The sequence below is a fragment of the Mesocricetus auratus genome, unplaced genomic scaffold (assembly GCF_017639785.1).
Source record: "Mesocricetus auratus isolate SY011 unplaced genomic scaffold, BCM_Maur_2.0 Super-Scaffold_100008, whole genome shotgun sequence".
NCBI classification, from domain to species: domain Eukaryota; kingdom Metazoa; phylum Chordata; class Mammalia; order Rodentia; family Cricetidae; genus Mesocricetus; species Mesocricetus auratus.
Genome location: NW_024429192.1, coordinates 53,677,114 through 53,694,691, shown reverse-complemented (window position 1 = coordinate 53,694,691; position 17,578 = coordinate 53,677,114). Strand labels below are relative to the sequence as shown.

General features: G+C 45.7%; 1 protein-coding gene across 1 annotated transcript in view; it reads left to right on the top strand.

Moving 5' to 3' along the window:
• The window catches only part of Fstl1 (follistatin like 1), a 49,358-nt gene that overhangs the window by 17,181 nt on the left and 14,599 nt on the right, over positions 1-17,578 (top strand). The window contains exons 3-4 of the mRNA XM_005071502.4: positions 13,866-13,970; positions 17,297-17,426. Of these exons, the coding sequence (XP_005071559.1) occupies positions 13,866-13,970; positions 17,297-17,426 (235 nt within the window). The remainder of the gene's footprint in view (positions 1-13,865; positions 13,971-17,296; positions 17,427-17,578) is intronic.

Here is a 17,578-nt window from a genome sequence, read left to right as displayed (position 1 = left end):
AAAATGACAAAGAGGAAAAGTTTTGACAAGGCATAGCCATCTCCTTGTCTAATATGTCCATGAAAGCTCAAAATATGTAGTTTATTTAGCCCTTTATTTATGTGATCCATGGTGTAAGCTAAGATGCTCAAAGTCTAAACATAGGAATTAGCAAACCTTATTGTGTGTGTGTGTGTGTGTGTGTGTGTGTGTGTGTGTGTGTGTGTGTGCCTTGTGTGGGAAAGATTGGTGTGTGTGCCATGGCATGTGTGCGGAGGTCAGAAGACAATGTGCTGGTAAGGTCTCCCTTCTACAGTGTGGGCTCAGGGATCAAACACACATCACTGGGTTTGGTGACAACTCCTTTACCTGTTGTGTCATCTCACTGGACCCAACATTTTTCTCATAGAGGAAACCATGCTGTTGAAGCAACTGGGCCATGGGAATTGAAAGCAGAGCCCAAGTGAGGCCTGTGTGTCTATGACATTGGCCCATGACATTTTTAGGTTTTCATTACTTCCATATCTTTCTCCTAGACATAGCTCAATCTACTGCCTTGCCCATATGTTCAGATCATATGTGGGCTTCAGTTATACATACACTTCCAGAACATTCAAAGCTACATAAAGTCTTACTTTACCCCCAAGTTCTCCTCTGATTCAGTAAGGTCAGAACTGAGCACCGTTGAGTGCTATGCTGTGTAATACGAATGAGTCCTTTAGTCACCAAGTAGCTACAACTACTCCAGTATGGCTAGTTCAGATAAGTCCAGAACCCACCTACCCCCAAACAATACAGGCTCTTGCCATTCGTCTGCATTTCCCACCAGAACTAGTTGACAGATCCTATGCTGAAGACACCACAAACTTTCACTGCAAGATAAATAAAAATCAAACTGGAACCAAGATGAATGCTTCCTTCCAGCTGTCTGGCTTCCAGAGGTCCAGAAAACCACTCGGCAGGCTGCTAAAGACATCAATAGTCTTAACCAACTGTGAATCCCGCAAATCTCAGTGACAGCCTGTCAGGTAAGATAGACCCATCAGTGCAAGGAAATTCCTGCTTGGCACTGTAATTCCCATCGGAAATTCATGGTTGAGGAGGTCTGAGGTCCTAGATGATAAGTTACTATTGTGTAGCTAAATTTATATGATCCCAGACTGTTTTAGAAATATTTACTTAAGAAAACATAGACAAATGATGCTCTCAACCTTTATTCAAGGGTCATCTTTTTTAGTGAATGGTAGTGACTGCAGAGGTCTAGGTTCTTAGAGCATTTGAGTGACCAGTCCTAGCCAGGACATTTTTACCACCCTCTGTAAGTCTCAGGGAACATTGTAGAAGAGGAAACAGAGAGACTGTAAGAGCCATTGAAATGGTAACATTTGGGAAATATGACTTAAAATAATTTTTTGCTTCTATTTGTTTTTGCAAAACACTTCTTTGGGCTTTTTAGGAAAGTGGCTAGTATTAAATCACTAGAAAGACGTAATGTTCTGAAGCTGATATTTGCTGTTTGTTAGTTAAGATTTGTCCAGACAACTGTCACTTATGTTGTTTGCTTTTCTCGTCAACAAACCTACCTGACAAATCAGAAAGTTACAACAAAAACTGAGAGAGAACAGGTCTCCTTTGTCACGAAGCTTCAGAGAGAATTCAGTCTATGACAGCAAGGAAGGCATGGTGACAGGAGTGGCAAAGTCCCTGGTACTGGGAATTTGCTCCTATGACTTCTTGCCACATGGCCACCAACCAAGAAGCAGAGAAGAAACCTACTCAGGGATGGTCTAATCTTCAAAGACCTGTCCCTAGGGACCTGCTTCCTAACCAAGCCCTACCCCATCAAGGCTCCATAGCCTTCAAAACAGTGCCCCCAGCCAAGGGCAAAATCCTCAAACATGAGCCTGGGGTGGGAGGACATTTCAGATTTGAGCTCCAGCGTCACTTGGCCATAGATTGCACTGATTGTGCATTGTCTTGAGTCACATTGTTAGACCACAGTGTTTCTGTTCCTTGAAACCCCACATATATGCTCACTCTCCATCTAAACTATAAGCTATTCAAACATGTGCTGTGCCTCCAGCACACAGACATACCATGGTGGTTTGGGGGAAAAGTGTGTGTGTGTGTGTGTGTGTGTGTGTGTGTGTGTGTGTGTGTGTGTGTGTGTTCTTTTACTGCTTGATTATTTAGCCCGTTTTGTTGTTGTTGTTGTTTTAACTCTCTTGGAAATGGAGCCTACTCATCCTCCCCTTGGACAACAATAAGGATTGTTCAAAGATTCATTTGTGTTTAGAGTCTTACCTTTCTCCACAGGAACTGGTTTATGTAGATCTTAATTTGTTCTAGAAAGATCAACATTTCTCTAATCAGACTTGCTAAAAACCTGGGGACTGCCAGATTTCCCTACCTGGCAGAGCATAGGGAGAGCAATGACTAAAAAGTGATCCTTGTAAGTCGTAAGGTACCCTTATTACCTCAGAAATCTTGGGGAAGTCCCAAACTTGGCAGAGATCTGTGCTCCACTTTTCCAGCCTGAGATTCTGAGCATGAGTACAGATAAATGAGAGTGTTAGCCTGGTGGCTTCCAGTCTAAAGTCAGAGTGGAGAGGTGACCAGGATTGCCAGCATCTGGGCCATGACTAGAGGGCTGCATGCTGGGTGGGCCTTCCCCTCTAAACATCCTACAATTTTGTAACTGTGCTTGTGACTGAACCCGATGCTCATAATACTCAGCCTGGATCTATTATACCTAAAATATAGTCATTTCTGCTGGTCTCCTGGGGACTCTGACCGTTACCTGCGCTTTCTGACCATGGGATCCCAGAGCCACTGCTTTTGGTTAAGGAATGTGCAAGAATGTACCCCAAGAAATGTCCCCTCTTCAGGGGAGATTTATTAAGCCTCGCTGATGGGAATGATTAGCTGCTGGCCAGTGTGCCACCAGGAAGCAGTTCAGAGGCACCATCTTCTTTTGGGAACGATGTATGAAATGGGTTATCTTTTTAGAGAAGCAGGTGAGAGGATCTGTAATGACCAAGATCTGAAAGGACAGGTGCTCCCCTCACTCAAATTTCCTAGCATCCCAGTAGCAGAACCTCTAAGAATCTCTGACCGTTGAAGCAGGGCTACAAGAGGCCATTCGTGTCCTGAGTGCTGATTGCGTTTCTCACTGTTCCTGAGTCCGTAGAGTTCCAATTGGTTTTTTTAGTATCTATATGTCCCAAATCAGTTGTTTTTTTTTTTAGCATCTATATGTCCCGTTGAAATTCAGTCCTCAAATCTGTAACTGGGTTTCTGGGAACCTGCAGACATCAGGTTAGAGTTCCTATTCTATAAAATAATTTCCCCCCATAGACCTCATGGTCCATGTGATTAGGGTCATAGTTGGTGCCTGCTGTCTGTCACAGTGGATAGGACAGATGTCTGAAAGCCACATCTGCAGACCCTTTCCCTGCTTGTCCTGTTTCACTGTCTTCCCAGAGCTGCTGGCTGTCATAAAACAGAAACAGAGTGTGTGGCCTCCCAGCCCGGCCCTGAACCTCGGATTCAGAGAGAGACTGCCCAGAGAACTTTGTTCTAGCGACTCACAGCCCCCTTCCTTGGGATGCTGCTGAAGAGAACCATTGGCTCACATTTAGTATCACTGAAGGGTGGGATAGGGAACAGGGAAACTAGATGGGACCCAAGAGCCTGGAAGTAGGCAAGCCAGGAGTACCAACTGCCTCAGGCAGTTCCTGGGAAGGCTATTCCTGGGACTCCAGGTTTCTCCTGGCCAGCAGTTTCCATGGCAACACAGTGTCTGAGCACTTCTAATTACATCTGTCTGCTTCTCCTAGAACCCTACTGAGCCACACACATATGGAGACTTCATTTAGTTGGGGGTTTCTGAGTTTTAACCCCTTCAGCGCTTTTAGACTAGAAAAATAATTATTAGCTTGGGGGGAATATTGACAGCTGTTTTGCAACCACACATCCCCCATAAGGGTCTCAGGGCTCCGTTCCCATTTTCAAACTGGAGACCCATGCTGCTGCACTCCACCGGCTCTTCTAGTTCCATTTGCTCAGCATCTCTGACCTCCCTGTCATCCCCGTTAGCCCCAGCCCCAGCTATTGACAGAAGGCCTCAGTCTTGGTTGGGCACCTGAATCCCTCTATAGTACCCAGTCCCAGGGAAAACACCCTCCATATGTCTGGCTAAGCACTGGCCTTCTCTCCTAAGTCTTTTTCAGTAAATTACAACCTATTACCAGGATAGCGCATGAGCCAGAAGGGGGTGCTAATGAGACCCCTAGTTCTGTCAATAGCCAGGAGACCCACATGCTCTGCCACAAAAAAGGGACAGAGCAAGGCAAGTCTTGTTTCACAGGTCTGTGTTTATCGAGGAGTCCATCTCCTCCTACTTCCTAGGATAGTGAAGAAGCTGGGCTCCTAGGAAGAGGTCACCAAGCTGCTGCCCCCAAGGAACCAGCCACCTCCACTTTGTCTCTGGCATTGTCTCACTTCCTTCTCTTTGCCTCTGCTTCCCCCGTGACTAGGTCACCAAGGTGTCAGGCTGCTTTTATCCTGCCTGAATGTATGCCCTGAGGTCCCACCAGAAGGCCCTACTTCTACCTTCCCTCTGTCCTTTCTTATTTGTTCAGCATGTCGCAGCTGGAGCATACGTGAATCATAGACAACAGACACTACTGAAAACCATTTCAGACACCCATTGCCTCGTCGGCTCACATGTGCCATAGAGACGCACACCCACCGGTGCCTGTGTGGGTCTCAGACAGTCTCAGATTAGTAAAGTTCCAGACTGAATGTTAGTGGTCAGGTGGAGATTTGTGGGGTCTTCAGTCACTTTCTGCAAAAGAATCCTCCCTGGGGTCAGTTCTAGGAGAGGCGTTGGTACTGGCACTGTGCCTTGCTGCCCAAGCCAGAGTGATGCAACCCAAGTCTGCCCTGTAAAGTTAAGGTTGATTGAGGGACGTGGGTGATATGCTAGGGCCTACAAAAGGACACTAAAGCTTAACTTTTGTCCCCTAGAAGGTTGTAGCTCAGCCGGAAAGAAAAGATATACACAATCAGTTAATTTTTTTAAAAAAATGATCAAAATGGTTTCATATAAGGGAGAATTACAAGTCAGACGAGGAGGGAAGAATTTGTAACAATCAAAAAGATCTCATTGAGGGTGAAATGGCATAGCCTGAGCTAAACCTTGAAGGACAGGAAGAATTTAGGGAAGCCAGACGATAAATCAGACTTCTCAAATGGTGATAGTGATTTTAAGCTGGTCTTGTGGGACATTCTCTGCCCATCTGAAGGCTAAAGACGCACCTAACAATATCGCATAGGACCAACATTTTCAAAGGGTAATGAGCTCTCATTTCGACTGGAAAACCCAAGAGCCCAGGTTTGTGCCTTTAACCTGTCCTGGCCACTTACTCCACTCACAAGCCCCTCCCCCTACTCTCCAAAAGAGCCAATGGCATCAAGGCCACATTGAACAGTGACATCACACAAGAGAGAGGGAAAAATCACATGATGTGGACTTGTTAATGTGTCTAAGTGAGGGCTGGTATATGAGAGTCAGGCAGCTACCCTGCATAGGAACCGCTTTACAGGACAATGGCTTCTCTTAAGAATAGGGGAGTGTGGTGTTTGAATAAGAGTGCTCCCTATAGGCTCATATATTTGAATGCTTAGTCAGCAGGGAGTGGTACTATTGGAAAGGATTAGAAGGATTATGGAGGAAGTGTGTCACTCACTGGGGGTGGGCTTTGAGAGTCTCTCTGGCTGCTTGCAGACCAAGATGTAGCTCTCAGTTACCTCTCCAGCACCATGCATGCCTTCCACCATGCTCCCTGCCATGATGATAATGGACTAAACCTCTGAAACTGTAAGCCAGCCCCAAATAAGTGCTTTTTTAAGAGTTGCCTTGGTCATGGTGTCTCTTCCCAGCAGTAGAACACTGACTAAGACAGGGAGTTGTATGCAAATGGCGATAATGAATTTGAGCTGCACATAGGGGTGAGGGGTAGAGTATTCCCCATCAAGTTTAGCTACTGTGGTTATTTTGCCACAGCCGGTTCCTACCCTGGCAAATGTGTGTTGCCAACAACTACCACCCAGGTATTGCTGGAATTGACTAACAGAGCAAGATGCCTCTTGGTTTTATCCCTCTCCCCACTCCCACCCAATCAGAACAAAGAAGTCTGCATTCCACTCAGAATTCTGAAAAATGAATACTAATTGGTTCCTGGCTGGGGAGGTGGAGAGTCAGCTTGCTGGGAATGGAGGGCTGAGGGCAAACAGGGATGTTGGTCCAGATGTGGTTCTCTCTGCAGGGGATAGATGCTTCTAAAACTGGCTGTCTGGGATGCTCAGTCAGCTGTCCTGGAGACATCACCACTCAGAATTGAGAGTATTGGGGATTTAGGTGTGGGAATTGTTTTTTTAAAGACACTCCCGATCAGCCATTTTTCTTGAACTACATGTGGAAATAATTAGAGCATGAATGCGGAGTAAATGTGAGGCCTGGCAGCGCAAGACACATACTTCAGTGACAGGTTCTTGGCAGGAAAGGAGGCTCTGAATCACCAGTGAATTTCCGTTAGCCATTTTCTCTTTCTTCCCCCTCTCTTTCATACAAGGCAAACATAAGTAGAATTAAAACTTAGTTGGTAGCACTCTAGTGGGGTAGAAAATTCCAGCAGGTTCCTCACGAGTGAACTGAGCCCACTTGGTGGCCATTGCTGTTTTCTCTAGGGTAGTGGCTAACATTCCTCATGCTGTGACCTTTTCATACAGTTAGTTCCTCGTGTTGTGGTGACCTCCCACCACAAAATTATTTCGTTGCTTCTTCAAAATTGTAATTTTGCTACTGTTATGAATCATAATGTACATATCTGAAATGCAGGATGGTCTTGGGTGACCCCTGTGAAAGGGCTGGTTGACCTCAAAGGGATTGTGACCCACAGGTTGAGAACCACTGCTTTAGCATGATCCCGGAGGAAACGGGAAAGCATTGCTTGTGAAGTCCTTAGACTCTAAGAGCCTACTCTGGTGCCTCCAGCAAAAAGCCTTGAGATGCCATCAAGCTGGGTATGGCAGACATGCCTGTAATCCCAGTACCCAGGAGGCTGAGGCAGGAGGATTGCTGCTAGTTCAGTACCAACCCTGACCTATATCCACGGCATGCTTTAGGGCTACATAATAAGATTCTGTCTCAAAAAGTCTGTAGAGAACCCTTCTCTTAGTGGGCATTCCAGCGAGCTTACTTGGGAGATAAACATTTGGTATTCAGGATCCCATGGTGCAGTAAATGCTTGAGCTAGTTAATGGAATTCAAACACTATAAAGGGACCTGAGCATCATGTCCAACCCTTGCATTTCACAGATTGGTAAACTGAGGTTCAGAGATGTTAACTTCTTCCCTAGGTCACACCTTACGGGAGGCAGGCACATTTCTAGGGTCCTACTTCAGGTCTGCTTCTTGGAGACTGGTTCAGAGCTGTGATGCTCTCACTGTCTCATCTGAGCATTGACCAGATCATTTCTCATACAGTCATATCCATTTTTGGAGCACTCACCTAGCTGGGCTTCTCCCCAGTTTCCTGAACCATCCTCCTCCACTTTTTTGGCTGCTTTGCTTTCTGAGTCCTTGGACTATGGGCAGGCAGAGAAATGATAGGGCCTGCAACCCTACCTACCGTATTGTGCGTGCCAAGCCCTGTACCCTGGAGGAAGGTGTCCTTTCTGATCGCAGAGACCCCTGGTGGATGGTAGGTGCATGCTCTGCAGTCCTTGGATTCTGTTTCCCATTTCCCTTCCCCTCCCCAGCTGTCCTTAGCCTCCCACCCCACCCTTTCCTCTGAGCCCATGTGTTCCTCTTCCCCCACCTCTCACTTCTACACAGATGACATCCAGATGTGCATCTCTGTCCCCATTTCTAGCCGTCAGTGGGATGCCCTACTGTCTGCTTAGACTTGTGTCCATACCTGACTCGTCACTGCCTACCTTGTGTTCACCCTACCCCCTTGCCATGACTGTATCTCTGATAGACACGCCTCTGCCTGCTGGTCCCCCAAAACCAAGGCCTCCACAGGCCCCAGGCTCACTCCTTCCTTCCCCCACACCCCGTATGTTACCAGACCTCGATATTCTTTAGAAAGTTCTGGATGTCTTTCAACCACATCTCTACCCTCTTCCCATGAGGCAGTCTCTGTGTGCTCCCATAGGGTGTATGGGTAGACCCTGCCATCCCGCAGGGGTGATGTAAGCCCCATCCTCAGAGTGGGTCCCCTGTTTGCAGCATTGCAGATGTCAGCATGCCAATCTCACCATCCAGCTGCATCAAAAACCTCACAAAGATGGAGGCCACATCCTTGGTTCCTTTTAAACTATATCCCTTATGCCATGCTGGTCACAAACTGTTACCTTGATTAGTGTTTTTTTCTTTGTTTACTTGTGTTGAGGCAAAGTGTCCCTTTGCTTTCTAAGCTAGCCTGAAACTCCTAGACTCAGGAGATCTCCCCCACTCAGAGCTGGGGGTACAGGTGTGCTCATCACCATGCCCAGTTGGATCTTCGTTATGAAGCCCTGGTTGGCTTGGAACTTTCTATGTAGAGTGGACTGGCCTAGAATTCACAGAGTTTCTGCCTCCCAAGTTCTAGGATTACAGGCGTGTGCTACCAAGCTCTGCCACTGTTACTATTCTTAAATTAATATGGGCATTCATCAGTTCTAATTTTAAATACATTTAAATGATTTACTTTCCTTGTTTGAAGAAGCCTGGAAAACTATGTATGTGCCCTGCATTGGCTATTAAAGTGGACAAATCTTTGGCTGAAGAACAGAAAATGAATACCTTGTGCAAATCTACCAGGGTAGTTTGCAATAGATAAGTGTTCTAAACTTTGACTGGTATACAAAGATTTTATGTATTTGAGGTAAACAACTTGATGGTTTTTACATCTGTATTTTTACTTGTGAGCCTAGCCTTCGGCGGCCGAACCATCTTTCCAGCCCAATGTGTTTATATTCACATACAATCAAGCTAATTAACACAACTGTTACCTCTAAGAAGCAGTTACTATTTTGTGCATGCCCTGGGAAGATTTAAGGTCCCTTTTCTTGGCAAATTAAAAACAGTCATTATAGTATAGTTTAAATTAAAAAAAAAACATAGTCTGCAGAAACTTCTCGGCTTGTGTAATTGAAACTTTGTATTCCCAAATGCCATTTAATGTAAAAACTGTTCCCTGAGAGTGGTCTGTGGGAAGCCAAAGTATGCAAGCCATTTAGTGCTTGCTTGAGATAAGCCATGTGTGCACAGGCTATTCTGCAGGGCTCTGGCAGACTGACTAAGGTCCCAAAACATTGTTAGAATGGTCTTCTTTAAGAAGGAAACAGTGAAGCGAGTGGAGAGAGTTGGATTGCCCTGCACGATAACTAAGCATATATTTCAGTGCTTTTACTTGCCAGGTCCCTCCCAGAACCCTGGGCCATTTTGTATTCACAGTTACGTGTTCTTTTTTTTCAAGACAGGGTTTCCCTGTGCTTTGGAATCTGTCCTGGAACTAGCTCTTGTATTCCAGGTTGGTCTCGAACTCACAGAGATCCACCTGCCTCTGCCTCCCAAGTGCTAGGATTAAGAGCACGGGCCACCACCAGTTGTGAAAATTAGCCATGAGACTAACTCTGCATAGTCTAGCTTGCCAGGGGCGTCCAGAAAACACCATGGAGACAAGGCAGAAGAGAAAGGACCAAACTGGAACTTTGATGGCTTCCATTTGGAGGCTGTACTAGTTCATGTCAACTTGTCACAAGTTGAGGTCATCTGAGAGGAGGGAACCTCTTTAAGAAACCGTAGATCAGGCTGGAGGCAAGCTGTAGGGCATTTTCTTGCTTAGTGATTGATGGGAGCTCCTTGTGCGTGGTGCCATCCCTGGGCTAGTGGCCCTGGGTTCTGTAAGAAAGCAGGCTGAGCAAGCCATGAGGAGCAAGCCAGCAAGCAGTGCCCCTCCAGGATAAACAGTCATCCCTGTACCTGGCGTCAGACCTTTGCGACCCCTGACTAGGTTATTGCCACAGACTTTTCGATCCAGAATAAGCCACTCCGCAGAAACTTACCTATGCCCCCAGGAACTTTCCAGGGGCCTTGGGATTGGCTCTGACACTTTGGCTCCCAAAGATGAATGGCCCAAAGAGACAAAGCTTCTAGAGAAAATGTCCTTCATTGTTGACCTTGATTTCTGCAGTTAAGCATGCCAGTGAGTGAGGGGAGGAAGGGCATGAGCGCCTCAGGATAGACAGCCTCAACAGACTGGATTCCTCTGCCCCGTCACTGTGTCCATCCTCTTGTCCCTCACTCCTGCACTTCTCACTGGAGGACACAGCTGGGTAGCAGCAGCCAGGAAGGCTCCTCTGCATTGCGGCTCTGGGCTCTGTGAGACAAAGAGAGAGATTGCCACCTATTGACAGACATGTCACCTGCAAAGAGAATGCTTGTATAACCAGCAGCTCCCCCATCTCGGGGCTCTGTGAAAGGCCCTCCAGGGATTGCTGGGCCCTTTACATTTTCCATCCTGTCTGTCTTGCTCTCAGTGGTACCTTTCCACTGTAAAGGACAGGGAAGAATGGGGATTCGACAGTCCAAGGTGACAGTGACAGCACTTCAGAGAGAAAAGTGGAAATAAACCACCCACTGTAGTGACAGCCGCTTCCTGTTGTATAGCACACAGCATGTCCCATTTAATTCTCAGCACAATTCTAACCATCAGTATTTCATATTTGCACCTGAGAAATCAGGTTTTTTTTAAAGGCAAGAGTTATTTTTTTATTTATTTTTAAGTTTAAATTTAGATTAAAAACAAGGTTGCTTCACAAGTCAGTTTCAGGTCCCTCTCCCTTTCCCTCCCCTTCTCCCGTGCCCTCCCCCAACCCCCCATTATCCCCTCATTTCTCCAAGGAGAGTGAGGCCCTCCATGGGGGTGTCCATAGTCTGTCATTTCATCCAGGGCAGGGCCTAGACCCTCCCCCAAGAGTTCAGGGTGAGAGTGCATCTCACATTGTTGGATGGGAGTCCAAAGTCCGTGTATATACTCTGGATGGGTACTGATCTACTGCCCAAGGCTCAATAGATTACCTAGGCCTCCTCACTGACACCCACATTCAGGGGGTCTTGATCAGTCCCATGCTGGATTCCCAGGCAGATGCCTTGCACATGAGCATGACTGAGGCAGATATAGAAGAGGGTTGGATATGAGAGTCGGGTATCAGATCTGGATGTCTAAGTTCTGTAGTGCCTCCTTACACCTCCTATTGTATCACCCATAACCCCACTACAACTTCCCTAACAATAAGTCACATGGGTTTAAAAATAAACCAAATATAGAAGAATTGTTTCCCTGTGGTTGGAGGAAGATCCAACTCTGTCACTTTTTGTACTTGGCCTCTAACATCAGCTTCCTCACCTGAAAGATGGGGATAGTATAGCATCAGAATTAGGGACTTAAACGTAGGTAAGTAGTAGGTCATCTTGCAGGATGCCTGGTGTTTATGAATGGGTGCTTAATCACCTGTGAACTGAATAAAGGCTTTTTTTTTTTGGCGGTGGTGGGGGGGGAACCTTAAGCAAATCATTTGACTTTTGGAGCCTCAATTTTCTCATTTGTAAAATGGGGCTAATAATAATATACATGTTCTTACTGTGTTAGCCATGCAGTAAGGTGACATTGTGTGTATGGAAACATTTTGCAAGTTTTAATTGCACTCTCCAAACATTAGCTGTTAGGGTGTAATAAAAAGGTGTGCTTCTCCTAACATATTTTTGAGAACTACTACTTTCTGCAAATGACTTGAGTTTAATTCAACGGCCACAGAATAGCTTTTATTTGTAGGTTTACTAGAAAGGGTTGGTGTGAGACAGCTTAGTGGGTAAACGCACTTGCAGCCAAGCCTGATATCCTGAGTTCCATCCCTGGAACTCACCTGATGAGAAGAGAGGTTCCACTCCCACAGGTTCTCTGACTTCCACACATACCCTGCCACAGGCATCCGTCTCCCACACGAGTAAGTACATACTAAGCTCGCACACTCTGAACACTGCGGGTTCTTCTACAAGCAGCCTGTAAGTTATTGATCACACTTTTTTGGACTATCTATTTACTCTTGTTTCACAGATGAGGAAATACATGGCTTGAAGAATCCGAAGGACTGATTAGGGACACACAGGGGACCTTTCCAGAGCAGACATGTGCACAGGCTCACTTATGTGTCTCTTGCTCATTTGATGGACCCACGGGTAGAAGTGTTCAGGGAAGGGAAGAGGCCACCCGTGTTATTTACAACAATCAGCAATTGCCTTTTCTCTTCCCTTCTAGCTTTGCTTTATCTCTGAGGCACAGCTCCCACAAGAGGGAGGGCCCTGTCTGTCTGGAGAGCCCCCACCCCACCCCACGCCCACCTCCCTTTACGAAACAGAGATCTAAATCCATTCCTCCAACCTTCTGAGAATTACCCCTTCTTTGCTTCACTGTCTGCTGGCGTTTTTTAATTCTCCTTAGCAACATTTAAGGGGGGGGGAAATGGTTTAGCAACACCATGTAAACCTATTAGAATGTGAAAATGCAAATGAGTTCTGGACCAATGAGAGCCCTGCATGGCGGGCAAACTGGCTTGTGGGAGAAAAGGAAAACCTGAAGTTTGCAAAGTAGCCTCCAGGTGGCAGCAGAGCAGCTATTTTGGACCCGTCTCAAGGATCTCAAGCCTCAACTTTTTTTTGTTGTTATTGTTTTGGTTTTTTTGTTGTTGGTTTGGTTTTGACCTGTCCTTGGCTCCCCGTTTAAGACACACCTGTTATTGTGGGTATGAGTTCTTTAGATGACATGGTAGGCATGGGCTAGAAGCATGAACATTGCTGTTATCCCCTTCATTCCTAGGCTTCTTCCGTCTTGGTTGTTTTATAGCCAGCTCTAGCCCTGGAGGCTTAGGCCTGGAAACTTGGAGCGCCCCAGCCTGCTCAGCCTAGATGAGGGCAGGGCCTGGAGGAATCCTGTTCTCTGTTTATCCACCACTACTGCAGGGCTGAGTGGTGAGAGCCGTGGGGCTGGCCCACTACCGCCAGTGAGAGGGATTAAAGAACATGCTACCAACAGAGCCCACGTTTTCATGCGGCATACAGACCTTCATTTCCTTGCAGTTCTGTTAGATCTGTCTGCGCAGGAATCCTGACCAGCAAGAGGCTCGCAGGCCATTCTTCTCTCTTTGGGGCGGGTTGGTCCTCTTCCTCTTGTTGGAGCCTAGGCGCACACAGTGGCTGAATATCAAACAATAGCATATCCGTGTTTCAGCCATTCTTCTCCTGCCCTTTGAGATGGTTTTGCTGTGAACACCTCTCGGTGTTACCATGTCCGGATGTGTCTCCCGTGTTTGCACTTCTTCCTGGCTTAGTCTTCTCAACCTTGAAGAATCAGTTAAAGGCGTGGAACCTTCAGAGAGCCTCACCTGATTCCCTCGTACAAACCTGCTGCCTGGAGCGCCCAGTGTTGCACGGCCATATATGCCTTCTAAATACTTCCTCCCTGGAGCCAGAGTTCATGAGGCCGAAGACTGCCCTTTGAATCTCAGCCCTTAGCATAGTGCTAGCTTTAACACAAATGCTCAGTGCATTTTTTTAATAAGGAAGAATGCAGGAAAGCCTTTCTTGCTTTGCTCTTAGGGGAACAATCTGGGGTTCCCAACCCTGAGCCAGAACAGTGCCTGTGAGTTTGATGCCCATATTGGAAGACACCTTTAGGCAGACCAAAGTCCCAAGCCTGAGAGGTCATCGCCACTGTTGTATCATCCTGTGGTGGTTCGTCTCAGTAACGTGGCTTCCTTTGTGGTTTTTGTTTTAGGAAGAACCAAGGAGCAAATCCAAGATCTGCGCCAATGTGTTTTGTGGAGCTGGCCGGGAGTGTGCGGTCACAGAGAAGGGAGAGCCCACATGCCTCTGCATTGAGGTAGGTCCTGATGGCGGGTGTGGTGGGCAGCGACTGCAGAAAGTTCCGGGGATCCCGTCATTTCTATAAATGCACAGCTGGTCTACCCCCAAAGACACATGCAAGGTTTCCCCTAGGGTTAAGAGTGAAATTCCTGATTTTTAAATTAAATTTTAAAAGAGATAGCTTTTCATTTATTTAAAAAATATTTAGGGAGGCTAGAGAGCTAGCTCAGTAGGAAACATGCTTGCTGTATTCAGAGCCTCAGGACTCACACAGATGTCTGGTATGGCAGCAAGAGTGTGTGACCCCAGCATGGCAGGAGAGGAGCAAATCCATGGAGTTCATTAACCAGCCATTTCATGAGCTCCAGGTGTAGTGAGAACTCTATCTCAGAAAATTAGAGAGAGAACAACCAAGGATAGTACCAAATATAGACCTCTGGCCATTATACATATGTGCACACACACGAGCGCACGCGCGCGCTCGTGCACACACACACACACACACACACACACACATTCATACAATAGCAAGGATATTGACCCAGTGTAGATGTCCACAAGCAAATGAACAGATGATGAAATGTGCTCCATATACACAATGAAATATTATTCAGCTATAATGAAAAATGGCATTTATAGGACCATAGATGGACCTGGTAAGTATGATATTAAGTGGGGTGACTCGAACTCAGAAAGAAAGACGAAATGCAGGTTCTTTCTTATGTGGATTCTAGACTACTATACAATGTATTTGGGTGGGTGTGGTCTAAAGGGTAACAGTGAGATTGGGAGTGTAGTCGGTGTTAGACCTCCGTAATAGGTGACCAAGCGTGGAATGTAGACAAAGGGACACATGAGTCATGAAAAAGAACATACATGAAAATGTGTGTCTAGCTTCAAATCTGTCGGAGTTTTTGTCTTTAGAGGTTTGGGTTTGTTTGTTTGTTTGTTTTTTTAATGCTGGATGTTTGAGCTCAACTTTCTGAAGTAGCAAGAACTGCTTAGCAGTCCTTGGAGGGAGTGGTTGGGAAAGCTGAGCTCTCTTTCTAATTCCACTGGTGTAACAGGAACGAGCCACGCCTGGTCACGAGTATATTTGTCACATTGACCTACTTTGAAAAAGTGACTTAAAAAAAAATCTGAGGAGAGGCTCTGAAAGAGTAAAAATTGTTCCTTTTTCCTTCGGTTTAAAATTCTACCAAGCCACCCATTCTAGTGTTATTTTATATGTAAACTGTATTGCTATACATGAAATTAAGTATGGCATTAAATTTTAAAAATTTAACTTAAAACATTACCAATTATTTTATGTGTCAAACAGTGTCGATTTGTACTACCAAAGAATTCTCAGTTTTCATTAGTCTAAGGCAACTGGCATTAATAATTTTCCCAAACACCAGAGTTTCCCCTATTTTATAAATACTAAATTTTAAAATACTATTTCCACACATAGGTCTGTGCAGTCTGTATTTTGCAATCTTTAGTGTGTGTAGCAGCCTTCCAGACTGACACAGACTTTAACATTTTTTAAACAGCCGAATAATATTTAGTGATGTAAATTTATTCATTCGTTTCCTTAGAGATGGATATTTAACTGGTTCTCTGGGTTGTTTACCACCACAGAAATAGCATCCTTTTGCCAATATTCTTTATTTCTCATAATTGATGGCCACTGGGGGCCTTCTGGGTCAAAGGATATGCAAATTTTTAAATCATCAGGCAGAATGTGGGCTTTGAAGTTTTGTCTTTAAATGGCATTTGAAAGGCAAAATGAGCCGTTAGGAAATAGGCAGGACTTCAATAAATTTTCATTCTGCATGTGAATGTAAGTAACCCTAGCTATAGGCTTTTCTTCTTTTTTTCCCTTCTATAAAGCTGCTCTTTACCCTGGAAATGGGCTTTTCTGTAAATGATACTTTTTTTTTTTTTTTTGGTTTTACGAGACAGGGTTTCTCTGTATTGTTTTGGAGGCTGTCGGTCCAGCCTGGCCTCGAACTCACAGAGATCCTCCTGCCTCTGTCTCCCGAGTGCTGGGATTAAAGGCGTGCGCCACCACCACCCGGCAATAATACTCTTAGAGTCTCCAGACCCTGAATCATTGCATCTGAAGGCAAAATGTACCAACCTGAAACCTGAAACCTGATCCCACTGGGATCCCTTCACCCTGGCAGTCTGTGCTGGAAGGATACAGACCACCATGTGGTAGCATGAATTAGCCTCTGGAAATAGTCTCAGCTTGTCCACAGATAATTGTGTGATTTTGAGCAAGCAATTTCCTAGGAGTCGCTGTAAAGATGAGCCCATATTGGTTTTGTTCAGCACCCAAAGCATACCAAGCACTTCATAGTAAATGTTGGCTGAGTGATTAAATGAAGTTCATTCACTTTCTTGCCTTGGGTATCTTGGTGTATAAAATGGAGGGGTTGGACTCTGGTTAACATCTGTCTTTTGTCTTCTTACCTCTAGTAGTCCTAGCCTGCTTGCAAACCAGATGAACTTTATTCCATATCTCTGTCCTTAATGATTTCCTGTCATCTTTCACACTCACTGTCAGCCTTACAACAGTAGTTGTGAAATTAGAACAAAAGCTGCATGGCTCCCAAATGCTACAGAGAACATGAAATCCTTGTCATTTGGTCCTTGAAGAATTGGTGTGTGTGTGTGTGTGTGTGTGTGTGTGTGTGTGTGTGTCGGTGCATTGAGATTCCATGCCCCCACTTCTCAGCTCTAACTCTTTTGTGTCACGGATAGTGGGATTTGTCTATTTCTGTTTCCCTAACAAAATGCCCAAGCTGGGCTCTTTCTAAACCACAGAAGTATACTTCTTACAGTGTTGGAGGCTGTGACATGCAAGATCAAAACAAATTCATGTCTGGCGAGGGCCTGGTCCCTGCTTGCAAAGGAACCCTCAAACATGGTGTTCTCACATGGCAAACGATACAAGGGCCAATAGGCCAAATGCTGTGGGAAGCCCCTTCTGTAAAGGCCTTAATTCCATTCATGAGGAGGATCCCTGGTGACTTCATCATCTCCTGAAAACATAGCCTCTTTGTGCTATTTCACTGGGGATACATGGAATACAAATATTTCAGCCATGGGAGGGGTTTGTGTACTCTAAAGTTGGCACTGGACCATGATAAACAGAGGAGCGTGGAGAACTCGAAGTAGAACTTCTATACCAAGTGCAGTAGAGTCATTGATGATGACCAAAGCAGGCTTCCCTGAGCCCTGGTGATATACATGCTCCATCTCTGTTGGTGGTGAGTCGTCCGACAAGATGGCTGTAAGGGCATGTTCTAGCCTGCACGGCTGCACAAACATTCTCCTGACCATCTGTTTCAGCAATGCAAACCTCACAAGAGGCCTGTGTGCGGCAGTAATGGCAAGACCTATATCAACCATTGTGAACTTCATAGAGATGCCTGCCTCACTGGGTCCAAGATCCAGGTTGATTATGATGGACACTGCAAAGGTAAGGCATGCTGTCGTCGCTGAAGGCAGGTCTTGTGACAGGGAGACAAACAGAAACCGTAGCAGGGTGGCCTGGCTGACCACGTAACCATTTGGAGATGCTCCGTCCTAACATTCAGAAGCCTGCTAGGTTTGGTCTGGCTGACTTTGCCC